General features: G+C 31.5%; 1 protein-coding gene across 1 annotated transcript; it reads right to left on the bottom strand.

Annotated features, from left to right (window-relative positions):
• Positions 1–878: 878 nt before the first annotated feature.
• On the bottom strand, positions 879–4,297 carry LOC108912128. The gene is made up of 4 exons (XM_018717295.1): positions 4,265–4,297; positions 4,176–4,214; positions 3,450–3,688; positions 879–1,373 (listed from the first exon to the last, which is right to left on the bottom strand). The coding sequence occupies exons 2-4, from the start codon at positions 4,207–4,209 to the stop codon at positions 903–905; spliced, it is 744 nt and encodes a 247-aa protein (XP_018572811.1). The 5' UTR covers positions 4,210–4,214; positions 4,265–4,297; the 3' UTR covers positions 879–902.
• Between the last annotated feature and the right edge of the window lie 17,487 nt (positions 4,298–21,784).

The raw sequence follows: 21,784 nt of genomic DNA, 5'->3' as shown, positions 1-21,784 counted from the left end.
AATAACTTCTTCTTTCCTATTTCCTTTAAATACTCTTCTTCTCCTCAACACTTGTTTTTTTTCTTGGTAGTTCATATGATTTTCTTTTAATCTTCTATATTCTATTTTACTTCTTCTTATTTTAAACTTCTTTTAATTGCTATGATTTGTATATCTTCTAATTCCTCTTCATCAAGAAGTAGATTCTCCTCACTATTTATTTCTGTCTCCTTGATCACCACTTTTTTCTATCATTTTCTTTCACACCGCACTCTTATATCTAATTACAATGTTTATTAATATATCATTTTCAATCTCAACCAGTTAGATTATTTTATATTTTATACATTTTTAATTTACCATTTTTAATACCATTTTATTCTTTTTTTAACTACATTACATTATTTTGTGGACACTTTTTATTCCTTTATACTGAGATTTCATTATAATTTTCATATCATTATACACTGTCATTTTTCATCCCGCTGTTACCCAAATTATCCTTACTATTTTGTCACCATATATCCAATATGTCATTACTTATTGTATTTTAACTTAACTTCTATTAGATTTTATAATTAAAAACTCTTAATTCAATTTCTACCTGTTACAATAAATACATTATTTCTTTTACTTTTGAGTTCATTTTTCTTATTTATCTTGTCTTTGATACAGCAAATTTTTTCAGTTTACTTTAGATTATCTACTGTTCAATAACTTCATTTTTTTTGTTATACTTTTCTCATTTTAACAACAAATGCCACTAAGTACTCATATTTCGAAACACACTGAACAACTGCGAACCTAGTAGTGTGCACTGAAGTGAACTATTATAATGGTGACGAAATAAATAATTGAAACACAAGTAGTTGATATGTTAAATTTATTATTAAAAAATTATAAAAGTATTTTTAAAGTCTCTTTTAGTAATGATGCCCGGAATATCCCCCTTTAGCTCCAGCAGCTGTGACCTCAGCACCAGCGGCAGCTGCATTGGACTTGGCGATGTGTGCAGCTTCAGCCGCCTTACTGGCGGACACTTCAGTCTCTTGGAGATCAGCGCTGGCGTGCTGAAGCTGTCCCAATACGTGAGCGACGCGTTGCTTAGCCTCGGCAACCATGTTCTGCTGAACGGAAGCGGAGTTGGCAGCTTCAACGGCTGCGTGCTGGGCGTGTTGTACTCCCGCTTGAGCTGTGGCTAACGCAGCTGTGATGGTATTGAGTTGGTTCTGGGCTTGCTGGGCCGCTGCTTGAGCGGAATGGGCGGCGTTTTCGGTTTGTTGGTGCAGGGCGAGTTCGCCTTCGAGTTGCTTCTGAGCTTCGCTCAGTTGTTGTTTGAGGTTGCCGACGATGGCATGCTTTCCAACAAGGGCTGCTTGTGCGGTTTGAGCGGCCTGAAATGTTTCAACACCCAGTGTTATTATTAGAACTTGAATAAAGGTAAAAATCGTTATCTTAAATGTATATTTCTTAATATTGCCCTAAAACTATTCAGGGGTTGTTTTTAACAAGTATATTTCTCCCCAATTGGAAATCTCTGAATGAGAAGAAGATGGATACAGCAATTACTAAAGACAAGTTCATACACGGTAATTTGTAAATGAACCAACACGTGGTGTTTTTTTTTCAAGATGGCTCTAAAGTGCTAAAATGGATTTTAATAAAATTTGGTTTGTTAATACTTATAGATGTCATATTTTGACAGAGTAACCGAAATATTTGCACACATGGAACTGGAAAGACTACCCCTAGCGGTATTTGATAATAAAAATGAAACTAAGTTGAGAATTTTGTAAATGCATGATTTTTTATGTAAATTGTTGGAATGTTCACCGTTTTCAATAACCCCTAGTTGAATCACAAAAGAAAAATGAATCATATTCATTCTAAATTTTCCTCTTCCAGCAAATTATCTTCAAATTAATCTAACTTAATGCTCTCCAACTAAGTTTAATCACAGAAGTTCAAATTTGATTGTCACTATTACAGAATAGAAGAAGCTTAAAATTGGTGATTGTTTACAAAAATTCTCGTGGAAGAATATACGGATTAAAGTTTTTGTATTGTAGGAACTTTTATTTCAGTTTTATTATCATATAAATTAAATTTTTGATGGCAATTAAATTAAATTTTGTATAAAAAACACATGGGTAATAAATAATAAAATAAATTGAAATTGTAACGTCATCTGAAAAAATATGAGCATATTTATTTAGGAGTTACTTTGGTTATGTCGAAAGGAAAGTGACTACACACTACACAAGTAGTAGCGCTCTAAATTTAATATAAATCGGTGAAAATGTGTTAGTTATTTGAAAAAAATAAAATAAAAATTTTTGCCAACTTTAATAACGCCATCTATCGAACAAATTAACAAGCACTATATTTTAATGGTTCTTATTTAAGAACCACTTCATATTAACGAAGTTTGAAAGATTTGCTATTTTCTTGTTCAAAACAAATGGTCTTTTCTTAATAAAATTGTCAAATGTTGAGAGTTTATAATTGTACAAAAAAAACTATTATTTGGTATATACAATATGTAGATGACATATTTGCTATTTGGCTATATAATAGGTATTAAAAATATTTTTGTATCATATTAACAATCCAAAAAAATACTTGAGAATTAGGAAGAAAAGTGCTTTACCTTTCTCAAATGCATTATTTAATTAAAAAAAATGAAAATACATAAAACAAGTTCAGAAATCGATATGTGCAAATAAATATGTGAATTTCAGTTCCAATCATCACATTATAATAAACACAATTGCAATTAAAAGTTTACGTGAAAGAACAAATTTAATTCCTTAAAAAAATTAAGAAAATGTTTTATTATGGTAATAATAAGGTAATAATTTAGTTGAAAATGTTGTGGCTAAGTGTTTAAGGATATTAAAAATAGAAATAAATATCAAAGATAAGGGAGAGAAATTATATACCCAATTAAAATATCATATACACAGGGAATGCAAAGAGAATTGATACTATGTCCAATATTAGAATTGTTTATGTTCAAAAATATCTAAATTCAAAAAACTGCATTTACAGAATTCGTCTTTGACATTTCGAGATATTTAAAAAATTTCTAAACGTGGTTGAGGGAAAATAATAAATCAATAATAAAATAAATTTTGATCAGTTACAAATCTTCTCTCAAAAACGATGTAAGTAATAGCATATTAATATTAGATATACCTTATCTCACTGTTATAAACTGTCGATTGACAATTTCAGTCAAAAAGCAGATAGTTTGAATAGTTGATAAGCGTGTTTTTAGAGATATATTTATCTATTTCGCTCTGGGCAAAAGTAAATTCGTTAAAAACAACCTTTGATCTATCATTGGAATGCAAAGGCTTGTTTTACTATTTTTCTCAAGTTTCAGTATAGTAAAATGTCAAAAAATATATTTATCTTTTAGAGTGACCCATTCATTCATTAAAGTTTTTTTGCATAAAAAAACTTACCCCTAAAGCAGCACTGGCGAGACTGCTTTTGATGCCGTACGCAGCGTGACTGCCGGCGGTATGTTGATTCTGGACAGCATTTTTGGCCTGTATGGCGGAACTATGGGCTAAACTAGAAAGTTCTGCGCCATGAGTGTCTTTTCCGTCATCATACCCTCCGTGTCCCCCAAATGCTCCGCCAAAACCGTGGTCAAGGACTACGTTGTAATGCTTTGCAATTCCAGCAGAACTCAGAGCAACTTGAAAAACAGATTAGGTCAGGTTAGACAATTATTATAATTTAAAAGAATACATCTCTATTAAATAGGCATTTAGACAGAAGGAATGAAAATGAAATATAATAATTCTGTCCTAGAATATAATAGAAATATATTAAAAGTGTTTTTCTAAATTATATTATAAATACAGAGTAACACATAAACTTCTCAAAAGTTTGACACACAACAAAAAAATGTTGATGATTAAACATCTTCAAAAACGTATCTCTAATAAAAAGAACATTGAACTAAACTGAAGATGTTACAGACAATAGGTTATCTCAAGTTCATACAATATAATAATTTTACATAGTACATACTTTAATGAATTGATAATTGAATGGAATTCTTTCATAATATAATTAAGAAATGCATATACTTTCATGAAGTTTTCAAACAAAGGAAAGAAATATCCGAGGAGAAAAAAGATTGTTACCGAGTTTCCTTTTATTGAGATAAATACACTTACCAGCACAAGCAACTACGACGAAAAACCTGAACATGGCTACTGAAAAAATTGTTTTTAATAATTTGCTAATTTAATGATTTTGTACTTACTGTTACAGAGGTGATTGTTTGGTGTAAAGGTGGAGGAAGAAAGCAATGATAAATTTTCTAGTTCACGTTGTAATATTTATACCTACCTCATTTCCAATATAGGTGGGGTCAGACAATCAGATCATATTGGTGAGATCACGACCTCTGCATTTTGTGCATGGGGCGTAAAATCTTGGAAATACGGATACGTAACGCGGGCATTTTTTTCTTACATATTATATTATTTATTTCTAGGTATATTATTCAAAAAAATGTTCTTATTTTAAAAGGATATAGAAGAGGCCATTATATCTAAAAGTATTTTTATTCTAATTTGCAGAAGATAATTAAAATGAGCAATAAATCATAGTAAATTAATGTAAAATGTAGGAATATGTGCAATTTCAATGAGATTGTTAGTAGTAGATTAATAGATTAATAGTAATAAAAATAATAAGCTCATCTAATATTAATTATTCTTTTATACTTATACAGGGTGTTTCAGAAAGACCTCCCGTAAATTCAGGGGGTGATAGTACGACAAAAAATAAGAATTTTTTGTCTTATGAACTATATGTCTATCTGCTCTTGTTTTCGAAATACAGAGCGACAAAATAAAATTTTTTAAATAGAATTTTTACGAAAATTTCCAAATGGTGCGAAATATTTTTATGAAATTTGGTATTCCAGGGTTTTTAAGGATGCCAAATACGCTGGTCTAATTATTTTTTGGACGTTTCATATAGGGCGCTAGTTATGCTACATTCTTATTACATTTTAAGTTCTAATTCTTTTGAGGCTAGGTTTTTTTCGGGCTTCAATTTCTAATGTACAATTTTATTTTCTAAAAATACAATATTACGGTGTAGAAAATAAGTGATTTTTTTCAAAGTAGGCTTATGTCAAAACTTATTGATGGATGTCTCATAAACAACGCATACATTCTCAGTAATATTTTAAACTCTAACTTTATATCAAAATTTTAGTGATTGTTAGTGACTGTAGTTAGTAATGACTAATAATTACTTTTCTTTTCCTATCTTTTTATTGTTTGGGACTTTTTATACTTTATTCTATACCTATACCTATTCAAAAAAGAATTACGTTCTTTCCTTATCGGCAACTGTTTTTATTCGTTACAGGAATTTTATGATTTTCCTGTGTCAAGGTAAATTGTTCGTTTTTTATGTGTATATATGTATAATGCTGTATTTTTTCTAACTTTGGTTTGTCTTATGTATGTTAGAATAATTTATGACGTTTCATATCCTGTGACAGGCTTACATGAATAAAGATTTATTATTGTTATTATTATTATATATATATATATATATATATTTTAAGCATGGAAGATCTTTAAGAAAATCTATGTACAACACGAATAAGTTTGCATCTGAGCTAACTCCATAAACAAATACGCGCTGGACACGGTAAAGGAAACACTCCAAAGCACGCTATCTCAATTCGCTGCCCCTATGTCCTATTCCTTCTATCCGAATGCATTATTTTTCCATCTCGCGCAGCTCTGTTTGAATCAGGAACGCAAACTTACTTGTGTCTACCCGTACGAAGTATTATAACATTCCTTATTAAATAAGTACAGTACCTTGGACGCTGCAATAACAGCTAAAATGTCTGCTTCATTCAACACATCCGTATCAAAAAGGAGATTCTTAATTTTATAAGAATAAGAAATCAAATGCAACCAATTCTACTGTTTGCAAAAAAGCTGAAACAATGGTTCTCAAAGATTGTCGTTTGAAAGTGTTTGCTATTAGTAGTACTACAGACAATATAGCTTACTGCCATATCCATTTTGTCTGTGGTAGTACCTATAGAATATATCTGAACCAAATAATTTCATAATTTTATATGACAAACTAAATATGAGTAAACTTTGAGAAGGATGGGTTCCAAAGCTGTTAACTGCTTAGGCAGCAAATTTCTTTAACCATTTGAAATGTTTTGAATCATACTCATAACTTTTTCTCTAAAATAGTGAAAGGTAGTGAGATTTGGGTACGTCATTGGAATCCAAAATTATAACTCATGCAATGGATCCCTAAGGGTTATCCGCCTCCAAAATAAAGGACCACAAACAGGAAACAGGGAGAAATGTATGGCTATTATCTCTCAAAACCAAGAAGGAATTATTATACAATTATTATTACGAACTGCTGTTAACTAAAAATGTTGAAATTAAGGTAGATTATGTTGAAAAATCTTATCTTTTGTTTCGTTGTTGGGGAGAAAACTTATCTAGTACCCTCATATCCAGGGTGTTCCACCTAAGAGGGATTCTTCTGTAACTCTGTAACTGTAAAATTTATTTAAAAAAATGTCTTGATAAAAGTTGTCTGGAATCATGTGGGCCATTTTTAGCTTTACAGGGTGTTCCATTTCGCTTGGACGATACATAACTTTGTTCTTTTAAATGGAACACCCTGTATATTATTGCGTTTTTGAATTCCTTGGCTAATCTTTTGTAGAATTTATTAAAAATACATGGTGTTTAAAACTTACAGATTTCGAGATTATCAGTTGTTTTTGAAAAAATCACGATTTAAGTTTTCTAAATGAGGCTAGATAGAGTCTAAACCGCAAAAGTTAGAAACCTGCAGTTTTCACCGTTCGTTTTTGCATAAATTACTCTATATTGTCATCTGTGAGCAAAACGTGTACGTTAATCAGACTCGGAAATACTGAGACCTACATTTAATAATCTTACGAGTTGAAAAACTGAGCCATATTAATTGGCATGGGTGAATGCAAAATTGAATGCCCTTTCGACTGATATAAGGTTGTCCGTACTTATCTCTAACATTTTTCCAAAAAAATCAGGTTCTGTTCTAAAGTTCGAAAAAGTAGCTATGTAACAGCGTCAAGAAGGCCTTGCAATTATTAGTGCAACGTCGATACATAGAATTTTATAAAAGCACAGCACAGCACATCCTTATCGCATCCAATTATACCAAGAGTTATTAAAGGTGATGATTTTTTTAAACGGGTCATGTTCTCCGATGGGGCTACTATTCATAAAAATGGTTTCGTTAATAGTCATAATTGCCATTATTATGACACAGTAAATCCTCACCAATTCAGCCAACGATGGTCCTTGAACGTGTGGGGAGCAACTTTGGGAACCTATGTCAATGGACCATTCTTTTTTGACCAGCATCTAACTGGAGCAGTTTATTTAAACTTTTTAACAAACAATCTAGAAGATTTGTTAGGCGACATTCCTTTAGCTACACTTCGAAGAATGTGGATGCAACATGATGATGCTCCACCTCCAATACCGCTGCGGTCCGTCAGTTTTTACACGAAACTTTTCCCAACAGATGGATTGGGCGTGGGGGACCAGTGAGTTGGCCTTCAAGGTGTCCAGATATGACAAGTTGCGACTTCTTTTTATGATATGTGGTAGCCCATTACAGTAGCATTTCAAGAAATTACACCAGACGTGCTTACCAATGTTGAACAATATTTTAAAAACCGAATTAGTTTGTGTATTAATCAAAATGCAGGACACTTCGAGGAATTGATATAAATCAGCGATCTAAGTATTCTTCTCCTTGTTGTGTTCCGAGTTACAGTTTGTTTCGTTTTGCGTTTTGTTTCAGTTCTTGTTAGTGATTTACTTTTGTTTGTCAAACTACTTTTTAAACATGCCAGTAAATATTGACACTGTCAGTCCCAGGCCTGATAAAATGTGAGTTTCGGACTTTAGAAAGGAACCTGATTTTTCTGGAAAACTGTTAACGATAAGTATTGACAACCTTATACCAGTCGAAAGGGCATTCAATTTTGCATTTACCCATGACAATTAATATGGGTCATTCCATTTGAAAAAAAAAAATCAACTCGTAAGATTATTAAATGCCAGTAAATATTGATACTGTCAGTCCCAGGTCTGATAAAATGTGAGAGAAAAGTGGTTTTGCAAGACGTTCTTGACACTGTTACATAGATACTATTTCGGATTTTAGAAAAGAACCTGATTTTTCTGGAAAACTGGAAAAAGATAAGTACGGACAACCTTATATCAGTTGAAAGGGCATTAAATTTTGCATTCATGCACGACAATTAATATGGATCATTCCATTTGAAAAAAAAAATATTTATTAAATGTAGGTCTCAGTATTTCCAAGGCTGAATAAGGTACACGTTGTGCTCACAGATGACAAATTAAAGTAATTTATGCCACAATGAACTGTGAAAAATGCAGATTTCTAACTCTTTACGGTTTAGACGTTATCTAGCTCATTTAGAGAGCTGAAATCGTGATTTTTTCAAAAACAATTGATTATTTCGAAAATGGTAAGTTTTAAACACCATGTACATTTAATAAACTCTACCTAATATTAACCAAGGAATTCAAAACGTAACAATATACAGGGTGTTCCACTTAAAATAACAAAGTTATGTAGCGCCTACGCAAAATGAAACACCCTGTAAAGTTAAAAATATTTTTCTTACATGGCCCACATAATTCCAGGCAACTTTTATTAAAACCATTTTTTTTTATAAATTTTACAGTTGCAGAGTTACAGAAGAATCCCTCTTAGGTGGAACACATTTAAAACGTTAGTATATCATATGAGAATAATTTGATCAGCTTATTTGCTGTATCATACTGGGTATTAAACAAATCACGTGTTTTAGTATGTTTCAAGTTTAATTGTATTGTTCAACTCAATGACTCATTAAAGTTACCATAAGATATGAGAACCAGTATAACTTGTATCTATAATATGTGAACATCTTTATATTGGATATAATTTTGTTTGTTAGGGACACTATTTATTCTTAGTAAATTAAATTTATTATAATAATTTTTGTTATGACGAGAGAAGCCAAGCAAAAATTTATGACACTTTTGAAATATGTCTTGTAGTCTTCCTAAACATTATAAAAAATAGTTCAAAATTGTACAGAAGTCATAAACGACAAAACGACTCAGAAATATCTTCTTCAACTCAACTTTCTACTACCGCTTTTTGAACACATGACGGAATTTTCCCATAATTTTACTCTGCATTACAATTTTAAACCGTAAAATATCTACTATTTATGTTAACACCACTTTAATGCACCATATCAACAAAATGTATTTTTTATAGTAAACCTGTGGCATGAACAATAAGTTATGTATATGGTTCTTATTTCTTTTAATATCTATTCAACTCGTATTAAAGCATTTACAGAACCGAAGAAAATTGTCCGAAAATATGTAGGTATATTTAGTAATTTACCAGGATAAACACAACAAAAATTACAATTTTTCTAATTCATTTTAATTGGAATTTATTGCATCCACTTTTATGTATATTTATTTTTTTAATGACAGCGAATGGAATTATACTGTTTTTTTTTTATCTCATTACATTGTTATTTGAAAATGATGAATCCCAAAATATACCTATTATTTTACTTATTTTAAAAGTCAACTATCAATATCTTCGTTTTAAAAAAAGGTAAAAAATATGCATTTTTTTATCCTGGGAATTATGGCTTATCCTTGAAAGGCATAATTCCGAACTGGTAACAGTAATTGTCCGTTTAAATGAGACAAGCACTTATAAAAATAACAACAGTTTTTAAAGGAACTACCAGGTATTTTAAAGTTACATTTTCTTGGTAACATATAATTTAGTAAATTCTAAATTACATAAAATTATGAAGCGTGCTCAGAAAAACGTCTAGTTACAAATTTCATACAAAGATTTACAAAACCCCTAACAACTTCAGATACCTATCATTAGATTGACTTGTTTGTCATATTTCTTTCTTGAACATGTGACATATTATCTACTTTCAAACACTGGCCATTGCCGGGTAAAATTTGTGATTATACAGGGTGTTTCTAAAACAAGTGCGTTCCTTGAAAAGGGAAACAGAGGGCACGAAAATGAGTAACCTCAAAGTTGTTTCCATGTGCCAATAGACATGCTTCCAAAAGACGATCAAAATTAGTACGCGTACGTGCAAATATTTCCGGAATTTGGCGAATTTCATTAGCTGCAACAAAAATACGTTGTTGAATATGCTTTAAAAAGGCATCTAAAAGATAAGAGGGTTATTTGATAAAAATTCTACAGTATGTTTCATTTTATATTTTTAACTCCTGGAATAAGATCCTATACCCGAAGGGAATAGATGTTATTTTAACTTTTTCATAAACGATTGTTAGAATTTACTTGAGGGTTGCTTTAGCTGTACAACAAAAATAAAACGCTCTCTCAACGGTATAATAATAAAGTATTTTATTGAAAACTAAGTTGTATAGAAAAAGACGTGTTGACGGGGTGAGTGTTCGTTGGAGAGTCTCCGTGTGTGGGGTCAGTCATAGGTATATGAGTAAGCATCTGGTCGCCGGCGCCAGTCCGCCGTAGACCCTTCTTGGAACGCTGGTGCGTCTGGCGGCGTCCTGCTGGCGCTCTTGACGTAATGCTTAAAAATGGGTCACTTGCGGCATGTGTACCCACAGTATTAATGAAATGCCGCTGTATGGTTACATTTTCCGTTTTTCTTTGTACTCTGGAAGGGGTTCACATAAAATTTTTCGTAAACATTATTTTAATTTCAATGAAATCGAGAGAAAAACAACTATATATATGTTGTCCCGTCGTACCAAATGTTTAAGTTTTAATAAATTTTAATAATTTCTTTTATGTTTTATCTTGCAATACATATTCGTTTAAGTCAACTTTAATATAAAACCTAAAGGTAATTGGAGAACATTCTATTTTTTCTCAAATAAACGTAAAAATGAAACATTTATTGTTATTGGTATGAAAATTATAACCAAACAGCAGTTCGTCCCGATCGGATACGGTAGTGTGTAGGGAGCTTTAGCAAATTCCAGTTTCTTAATAGGTGTCTTAAAAAACGACAATTTCAGTTTCATTACAAACTTCCGTCGTGCCGGTTTACGCCTACGTAAAGACCGAAAACGTTTATTAATTAAAGTTTGAAAACTGAAAATTTTAACAGTCACTTTTTGTAGCTTGTTCCAATTTTTTACGATTAGTCTCGTAACCATTACAGCCGAACCTTTAACATAAGCAGGAGTATAATAACGAACTGTATTTTGTAAACGATATATTAGATTTTTCTTTTTTTTTAATAATGAACTTTCTCTAAAAAGTCTTTATTGAGTAGATAATTTATTCAAACCGCTTTTTTATAACTTTAATCGTTATTCGTGACTATTGCTTGAATAGGTATATTACATATTTCTTAAGTATAATGTGGATACAATACTATCTCTATAATAAAATTTATTTAGAATAGTAATATTACAAAATATTACGTAATAAAACTAAAAGAGTTTTAAACAAGAAAATAATTATAATTGTAAGATCTAATTGTAAAAAGTATGTTGTGCGGCAGGAATTAAAAAATTTTAATACACATGGTAAAAAAACGACAATACATTTAGATCTTATTGCTGATATAAATATTATAATATTAATAACTATTTATCAACCCCTGTAGATCTGAGATTGCCGTTATCTATGCGACCATGCATTTTTACTCTTCTCTACGTTACTAAATACCTAATGAAAGATGGAATGCAAAAGAATTTTGGTTTCGCTTGGGTTCAAGAGACGAAATATATTGAAACCTTCTTTCGATAAAGTCATCTGATCTCTTTCCAAGTCAGTGGAAGTTGCAAATATTTTACAATTAATGAAAGTAGATGATATTACCGAGTATATAATTCTAAGACCAATAAGCATGCTCCTCACACTATCAAAATCTATTTGAAAAGTCTGCTTGCAACGAAGTAAATTCTTATTTAGGTCAGTTTAGAATACTGTCAGTGCATCATTCAGGATTTCGTTTAAATTATAGTTGCACCACGGCATTTGAGATGATATAGTGAGAGCTACTGACAATAATAAGGAAACAATGTACTGGCAGAAAACAGTGTGTTGTGTAGAATAATCAGCGTTATTATCTCCAAGTAATTAATAGCGGAGTGCCACAGGAGCCTATTTCAGGCCTCTTATTTTTCACTATTTATACCACTCACTTTTAAAAAGTTCTGTTTCTATCTAAAGTGTTAACTATTTATCATATTGTTACTTTTACCTTTTTGTTACTTTTTCTGGAGAATATTGTAATTTTAATTTATTTATATTTATATAAATTTCTAAGAAATGTTAGATTTAATTGCAGATATAGCTACTGTTTCGTGAAGGTTCAGTGGAAGAGTAATTCAATAACCTGAACTCTGCCTTTTTGCAATGTTTTCAATGTAATTTGTTGATTTTGTGAATAGATCTGTATATTACAAATATGTATAACTAAAATGACAACGCTGATAATGCATACCTAAAAATGACGTAGACATGAACGTGCTTGTAATGTGTTTACAATATCGGTTTAATTTTTATTATTATTTATATGCAGAATTTAGTGACAGTCTGTTTAGTGGTAATGTTACCATTTTTTATTGAACATAGCGATTATAGGAAATGAAAGGATGATGACGTTAATGAATTGATTAGCATGTTACTAATATTCTGGAAATGTTTCTTAACGTTACAGTGACACTTTAAATTAACAACAAAATGCGTTAATATTTTTTTACAAATTCGTAGGTGTTTGGAATTTAAATTTATGAACAAAAATTTCTAACAGCTTTAAACGTTTTTAAAAGTTAAAGAAGTGTATCCTTCAGACCTTTTTACTTTTAAATGTATCAGAATAAATTCTTCTTGCCCCCACACAATTACCGAGTGCTTGTCCATAAGTTAGATGCATGTCAGCATTAATTAGATGTAATAATAATGACAAATTTTATTATTTTAATACGAATTATTAATTACGATATTATTCGTTATAAATAAATTTCGAAAGTCAATGTTTAAACGTGATACAAAAATGTTATACAAAAACTTAATTCGAAAACGGCTAATTTTATCGAAACAAATGTAGAGTACCTTTTTTAAAGAAGAATGACGAAAGTATTTTAAAATGCAGTTTTCAGCTTTATAAAATGAAGCCTGTCAAAATTTTGGCCCAACCGAGTGTGGTAGCAAGTCCGTTCCTGACTTCCCTGATAGTGTAAAACATCTACTGTAGCATGGTTTTATAAGCCTTTATAGCCTACATAAAATATTAAAATTTTATTAAATTATACACGTCGCCGTCGATTCAAAAGTTAAATAGCTGGGTACCCCTTTGGGTCTCCTTTAAGGGACACTTTAAGAATTTTTTTATGACAAACTAGGGTTATTTTGATCTCCCCTATACACTCCCGAGAGTATGCCATATACTTACCACACACCCTGTATAACGAATATAATTGTTAATTGTGTAAATTCATTAAATCCTTTTTTAAACGTTTATTGACTTGGTTGTGGATCAGGGCAACTGACGAAGTTCATTATCAAGTTTTAGGTAAAACGACTTTGAGCTAAATGAAGCGTATCCTAACTAAAATTTTGCGGTATTAATTGTATTTGTATAATTAAGTTTTCTCTATAGAAGCAAGAAGCCCATAAAACTCGGACAAAATTGCGTTTAATTGTACTTTATTTTTTTTTGTCACTGCCGCTATTGCACCATGTAATTACCATTTTCTATGGTGGTTTTTTTGGTCAACCTGTTTCAAACATCCACTCCTTTTTCAACATTTCTTTAAATATTTTTGGTACTAGATACCCACTACAAATTTTACGATTTTATTATTTAATACAGAAAAGTAGTTAATATTGTTTTGTCGTGTGTATCCGATGAAATGTATTCCACGTTTTTGTGGAATAAACATGAAAATTTAATAAAAATCGTTACGTTTCATTCGCCTCAGTAACAAGCATTTATTAGGCAATACTATTTTGTTGTTTTTATTAATTATGGCAATATACATAATTTGTTATATTCTTATTACTTATAGAGATCAATAATAGAATTAGTGCCAGTATTAGTTTTCCACTTTGCAGTCCATTAAAGATAATATAAAAGTTTCCACGGTATGATTTATAAAATAAAAAGAGATTATGCAACTTTAAAGTAGACTTTTCGTAAAAGCGTATATTTTTAATCAATTCACTAAAAGTGTTCCTTGGCATGTATTTGAAATTTCAAATGTGGCCCGCATTATTTTTTATAATTCAATCTTTTAAACAGAGGACCTAATTATTCCCTAAAGTTTGGAATTGAACTGCGACTTTCCACATTGTACTATTTTCCATTGTCGCCACATAAACCCGTAAGAAAAAGTAATTGAATTTTGTCATTGAGGAACTGAAAGGTAAGTAGTAGTCCATTTTATAGAAATGCATAGAAATCGAAAGGATTTTTTTAATTGATTGGCCGACTAAAAAAAATGTAACGTAACGGTTAGAGCCATTCACAGAAAGTGTGAAATATGTTTCTAAATAAAACTCGTTTCCCTATTAATTTAAATTCTATGTAGAGCAACGTATTAGGCAGTCGCGGTCAGACCAGTCCTAGTCTCAGACCAGTCTAGGTCCAGTATCGATGAATCACGGTTTTTTAAGCGATTTTAAATTAATAGTGTGTTAGCAGAACATGAGATTGACGAAAGGAAAGAGCCTTGTCTGCGGCACTTGGTGCTTTTCTCGAAAATAACAAAAGTATTTTATGTCATTGTGCGTTGCTTGGCGAACAAGTCAGTATTCATTCCTATTTAGTTAAAAGTTTAATTAAAAAGTAAAATCAAAAATATATGTAAAGATGTCAAGGTCATTATATTTGTTTTAGGCACTGCAAGTACAGTGCAAGTAAATTACAGTATTTTTTTCTTTTGCAGTGAATTTTATTGCAATTTGAATGGGATAAAACATCAAATTAAAGAGAAATGTCCGAAATACCTTCCCAAAACCTTCCCAAAAAGGTTAAGTCTACTCTTAGAGGCAGAGACAGTAGTAGTCTTTTTCTTGTCTGCATCCTCAAAAATATCACACCTCGGATGATGAGGACAAAAACAATTTTTGAAGATAAACACAAAAGGAGAGGTGTCAAACTGGATAAGTTGAAACAATGAAATGAGACATAAAAATCTTGTTTCCACCTCTAAGAACAACCTTAACCTTGGGGAAGTACGATATTTCTGAGAATGAAGACAACAAAGAAACTACGGCTCTTGTAACAAACTAAGTAAATATAGAAGTAACTCATATTACAAACATTCCGGTGTTAGTCATTTATTTGTTCAACGTCCCATTTAATTCTTGAAAATTATTTATTTCCTGGTATACTGGTCAAAAAAACACTTAGTGTATAAAACTATTTTTCATCCAAAAATTGTTTATTACGATCGTTTCGGGTTTTACCCCATCTTCAGTAACAGCATCAAAACGAGAATTATTACAAAATTTCTTTTACAATTGTTATTATCTAAAAAAAAAAAAAATTAACACCTATTATTATAAAACATTATCTATTAAAAACACAGGTCAAAATGTTGCTTAAAACCTTTAAACATATGCCAAATATAATACTAATAAATTTAGTTTTCTATTACATTGTTAAACAACCTAAGTATATGTATAATTTAATAAGGTCGGAGGCAATATGACACGTGAAAATATTCTGTTTTAAAACGAACCAAGTCGAGGTAAAGAATGTTCATAAGAAATCTTATAGGTTTTTTTTATATTTCATAGACGATATGCAAGTTAATAGAAATTAAATTTAAGTTACCTAAGGAAAATGTAAAAATTTGCAATATTATTTAATTGGATCAAAATAAATACTTGATAACCCATCATGTCACTGTTATTATTAATAGAATTTTCATTTCCACGGAAAGAGCACTTTTGAAAATTATTATTATCCATTCTTGTATTATATATCGGGTTTGGATCAATTTGAGTATTCATAATATCTATCTGGAATGGAAATTAGTACAACTCCACCCCCGAGACACTCCCAAAATAAGGGTTGAAAAACTAAAATATGTATTTATATCTCAGGTTGTTACGATTTTATCCACTTGTTTTCATGAATCATAAAGAGCATGTATTGAAAATTCCTCGAGCCATTTCCACCCCGAAACACCCTCCAAATAGGGGATATATACAGGGTAAGGGTGCATGGTAGTGGTACATGACTAATTTGGGGGTGTTTCGGGGTGGAAATGACTCGAGGATCTTTCTACACATATCCCTTAGCCGATTTACAAAAAAAAAAAAAATAGGTGGATAATATCGTAAGAACCTGAGATATAAATATTTTAGTTTTCTACCCCTATTAGGAGGGTGTTTCAGGGTGCAAATAGCTCGAGCAATTTCCCACACATGCTCTTAGCAATATAGAATGATTCATGAAAAAAAAACAAGTGGATAATATCGTCACAACCTGAGATATAAATGTTTTAGTCTTTCCACCCTCATTTTGAGAGTGTAGTCGTACGGATTTCCATTCCAGACATTTATTATGAATACTCAAATCGATCTAAATCCGATAAATAATACAAAATGGATAATAATATTTTCAAAAGTGTTCGTTTCCGTGTTTAGGTTCATGGAAATATTCCATTTTTTTGAGACTTTGACTTTTGATCAGGAGGGTGTCAAGTAGAACATATCAAAAATTCAGACGAATCGACTGGAAACTCAAACCCATAAGGTTTTGCGGGGTCCTTTCAAAGGAAGAAATTTTAGATGCTAAAAATTCATACCAATGATACGAACAGCTTTAAATTTATTCATCTAAGTAAATTACAAAAAAATTACTAACTTCCTTGTACCAATTACTAAGGCCCGGTACTTTGAGTCTTGGTTAAGGCTTGATTACTAATCAGGCGATTAGACTGTGATGTCCTTTATAAAATAAATCAGTATATGTACAGTCCAATCGCCTGATCAGTTAATCAAGCTTTAACCGAGACTCAAAGTACCGGGCCTAAGACTAATATTTAAATTTCCTGTTTAGTTAGTTTTCTTAGGATTCATCTACATTCATTTACTTTTCTTAGTATACTAAATCCATGTTCAAATGAAATTGTTTTCTTAAAGTTTTCTTTTGAAGTCCTGCCTCAAAAACTAGAATTGCCCTGTATAATTATAGTTTACAGTAATTGAAGGAAACTGTTAAATAGGTTTGATGCAACTTAACATCTTTAAAACAGATATAAAATATTAGAACTAATTGTTAAAAACAATGCATTTGTTATATAATCTCATAAATTCTTCAAATTCTAATGGATTCTAAAACATATTCCCGCAGTAAATTCGTAGCTCATTAAACGTACATTAGTCGTGGTTGTAGTATGTAAAACAGAAAAAAATGCTGCGATACACTGCGGTATTTCCCTTTTAAAAGTACATTTACTTTTTGTTTTAAATTTTATTCGTAAACGGTCGTCAACCGTGGCGCGTCAAATTAATAAGATCGCATTTTTTAATAACCACTAAATGCAGTAAACACAGGATTATGATACGACATTCTTGTATTTGCTGCAATAAACCCAAATCAGACCGCTAAATTCGCCACGTTTAGATGCGCAAATTATTATTTAAGATACAGAGAAAAGTCATAATCATTAAATTTGTAACGAGAGTTCAAATAAAAACGTGGTCGAAGTTGACACATTGGACGTAGGGAGTAGCTTATAGCGACCAACTTAACCTCATTTCTCAACGAGCTCTATAGCAGCTGTCAGTTTCAATAACGTTAATGACTATATAACTTTATTTTAAGGAATAATCGTGATAACAATAACAAACAATTAAAGGAGCTGCTGAAAGTGTCCCCCTCCTTGTTCCAAGCACTTTTCACACCTGTTCCTCAAAGAATTAAAGACATTTTCTAAGATGCTCGGGGTATTGTTAATTTCACGAATCTTGTCTATAAGTCGAGCCTGCAGATGGTTTAAATCAGGAATAGGCAGTTCAAAAATAGTGTTTTTAAGGTAAGGCCACAAAAAGAAATCACACGGCGTAATATCACATGACCTCGGTGGAAATTCATGTTCAGCATTGAGACTTATTAGTCGATTTTGGAAAACTTCCCTCAACATATTCATCGTCTCGCCTGCCGTATGTGCCCTTGCGCCATCTTGTTGAAAGTAAAAGTTTGTAATTTCGTTTTCTTCCAGCTGGTTAACAAAAGGAGCGATAATTTCTTCTCTATACCTTTGCGCAGTAAGAGTACCATTAAAAAAAATAGGTCCATAAATCCTCCTTCGATTGAGAGCACACCAAACTCCAATTTTTTGAGCGTGTAGAGGGCCCTCGACAAAAAAGTTATCTGGTTTTTCAGAAGACCACATTCTCATATTCTGTGAGTTTACGTAACCACTTAAATGAAACCAGGCTTCATCAGAAAAAAAGGTGATATTATGAAGTTCACCGTAGTTGTTTAAAAACCATTCACAAAATACAGCCCGTCGCGGAAAATCAACTTCATGAAGTTCTTGCTGACAAGTTAAACGATAGGAGAACAAACGCAAATCTTTTTTTAACACTGTGTGGCAGGTACCGACTGATACTCCCACCATTTGTGATAAAACACGTACAGAAGTTCTTGGCGCATTTTCCATTATTTGTTGGACATTTTCTTTTAATTCTTCAGTCCGCTTTTTAGGTCGGCCGCTTCCTTCTTTTCTTGTTACACTGCCCGTTTCACGAAAAACATTAACACAACGCTGAACTGCACTTTGAAAAATTTTGTACTCAACAACGCCGGGAAATTGATTTTGAAATTCTATGAAACATTCCTCAATAGAATACTTCCATATTCCATCAATCTTGCGTCCATTTCTAAAGTAGGACTCTATGATAAACACTTTTTGTTCTTGAGAAAACACCATTTTAAACGCTTTTTAAAACGAAAATATTCAAATTGATAGCGGCGATATAGCGCTTTGACAGATGACGTTTAAGTTCATTTGCTATACGCTACGCCCTACGTCCAAATTTTCAGAACCAACTTGACCACGTTTTTATTTGAACGCTCGATACTATACTCGTATGTATGTACTTTCAATCATTTTTAAACAAGTTTTTTTTTAACAAAACGCCCTATCTGTTTTTTATTACATACATTATATACATATTTGTACAGCGTGAGTTAGATTCAACGCTACTTGAAGTTTCTCGTAATTTTCACGTAAATAGATAAAAAGTAAAATGTAAGTGTGGTAGTAAAATGTCACGGGCTCTATTTTCGAGAAAGGTTGAATAAGAAACACAAGGCGAATTTTTGGTAGGATTTTTTTATAATGTTTAATTACTATTTTGTTTGTGAAAACATGATTTTGTGAAAATGTTTTTATAAGGTTTTTTGCAAATAATCCAGTGGTGTACGATACATATTTCTAGGTTTTCACTTATTACCTATAATACAGGGTGATTCACATAAAATTTTTATCTAGGACGCTTCGTTAAAAATATACAGGGTGTTAAACTTAAAAAAATATTTTTAATGTTTTTATTAATATTTAAAAGCTAATACCTAAGTGAAATAATTTAAAATTGGGCACATGTAATTATGTAAACATTGTCCAAAATCTGAGGCCTTTTTCTAAAATTTAGATGCTCCAGTGGCGGAGATACAGGGTATCGACGGCATATTTTTATAAATAAAATAGTACGCCGCTGTAATAATCATGATATTTTCGAATTCGTCTTTCAATTTTCTACAAATTACTACTCTCTTGTGTTTTTCGAAAAAAGCTTGATTTTCGAGTAAAACTTAAAAAATTTACTGAAAACACTTTTACTTAAATGACATGACAAACATTAATCATTCGGATATTTAATCAAATAAAGAAATTAATAGCATTAGTAATCATGACTTTACTTGAGATAAATGCTCAAAAATACCTCCAATTCCATGAACACAAACGGGACATCCTTTTAGTAACGAAAATGTAATTTGTTCGAAATTTATTGTTACTTGAATCTGATGAAAAGCATTATTTATTCTTTCTTTTAACTGCTCAGGTATTTGTTCACTGTATACCAGCCGTTTAACAGCACCTCACAAGAAGAAATCCAGTGGGTTGAGGTCCGGTGTTTTCAGTTCGTTTTTTAAGTTTTACTCGAGTAGTAATTTATAGAAAATTGAAAGGCGAATCCGAAAATATCACGATTGTTATCGTAAAGCAGTGGCGTACTATTTTTCGTGTACACATATAAACTACCCGTCTGCAGCAACACGAGAGTTTAAAATGAAAGTGATGATTACTAGCACACGTATTTATTATAGATTTCGGTACACTAACTCCGATACCGCTGTTTGAGAATGTCACACTTTTTTCTTTTTATGACAATTGCCTCCTTTTTTATAATTGAAAAATATATCACATTATGGACATATTGATTCTCTAACAGATTATTTTTTATAGTCAAAATATTTAAAAGATATATAGCAATTTTATAAATTTGCAACACTGTTTTATTTAGAAAAATAATCCAACGATACCCTGTATCTCCGCCACTGAAGCATCCATCTAAATTTTAGAAAAGGTCTCAGATTTTGGACAATGTTTACATAAATACATGTGTCCAATTTCAAATTATTTCACTTACCAGTTTTTAAATGATTTAAAAAAAATGAAAAATATTTTTTTAAGTTCAACACCATGTATATTTTTAAGGAAGCGTCTTAGATAAAAACTTTATAAGGAAGACTTCCTTTAAAATTCACCAAAGAATATGAGTCAAAACAGTGTACGTGGAAATAATGTATCATACACTTTATTTACACATTTTGTTTTTCAGAAAGTAAAAGAAGAAATTGTTTGTAACATTATTTTTTGCTACTGAAATCTATGAACCTTTTCATCGACATGTTAAATACACCCATGCCACATTTAACCATACCAAGACCCAATTCATGTACGAACATTATCATATGGTCATTTGAATGAATATTTTATGTAGATTTCAAAAATCGAAAGGTAAATAGGATGCGACATTTAAAAAAGTATAGATATAGAAAAATATGGCATGAGTGACTGGATTCTAGTCCAATATTTTGACAGACAAATATTACTCAAAATCACAAAAAACGATAAGGAATTATGACCTACTTTTTTTGAAAATCAAATCTGACATGTTACCAATTTTTTGTTTATCTCCTCCATAAATGCGAGAAACTCACCAAAAGCTTCGTTTTTACAGAAGATGTTCAAAGTGCCCTCCGTCCATTTCCAAGCAGGCACGACATCTTCGTCTCAACGATATTCGAACTCTTTCGAAAACACCCTCCTTGGTTTGGATTTCTTGACACTTTTGATTAATCCGTAGCTGCAGCTCTTCCAGGCTATTTATAGGAGTACCATACATTAATGTCTTCAAATATCCCCAAACAAAGAAATCTAGAGGGTTCAGATCAGGCGATCTTGGAGGCCATAAAACAGGCCCGGCCCTTCCTACCCATCTATGTGGAAAAGTTTGGTGTAAATGCTCTCTAACGGCCATGAAAAAATGAGCTGGAGCACCATCATGCTGGAACCACATTTGTTGCCTCTGATTCAAAGGAATCATACAGTGTGTTCTGCAGAAAGTTGAGGTAAGCAGCGCCTGTTAATCGGTTTGGTAAAACAATAGG

Source organism: Anoplophora glabripennis, unplaced genomic scaffold (genome assembly GCF_000390285.2).
Source record: "Anoplophora glabripennis isolate ALB-LARVAE unplaced genomic scaffold, Agla_2.0 scaffold479, whole genome shotgun sequence".
NCBI classification, from domain to species: Eukaryota; Metazoa; Arthropoda; class Insecta; order Coleoptera; family Cerambycidae; genus Anoplophora; species Anoplophora glabripennis.
Note: the sequence above shows the minus strand (reverse complement) of the source record. Positions and strands in the feature narration are given on the sequence as shown.

Excerpts from the sequence above, each read along its gene's own strand:
- LOC108912128 (XM_018717295.1), bottom strand. The coding sequence starts at position 4,209 with ATGTTCAGGTTTTTCGTCGTAGTTGCTTGTGCTG. Across the intron at positions 3,689-4,175 it reads CGTCGTAGTTGCTTGTGCTG|TTGCTCTGAGTTCTGCTGGA; the intron begins GTAAGTGTATTT and ends CTGTTTTTCAAG. Across the intron at positions 1,374-3,449 it reads TCGCCAGTGCTGCTTTAGGG|GCCGCTCAAACCGCACAAGC; the intron begins GTAAGTTTTTTT and ends GAAACATTTCAG.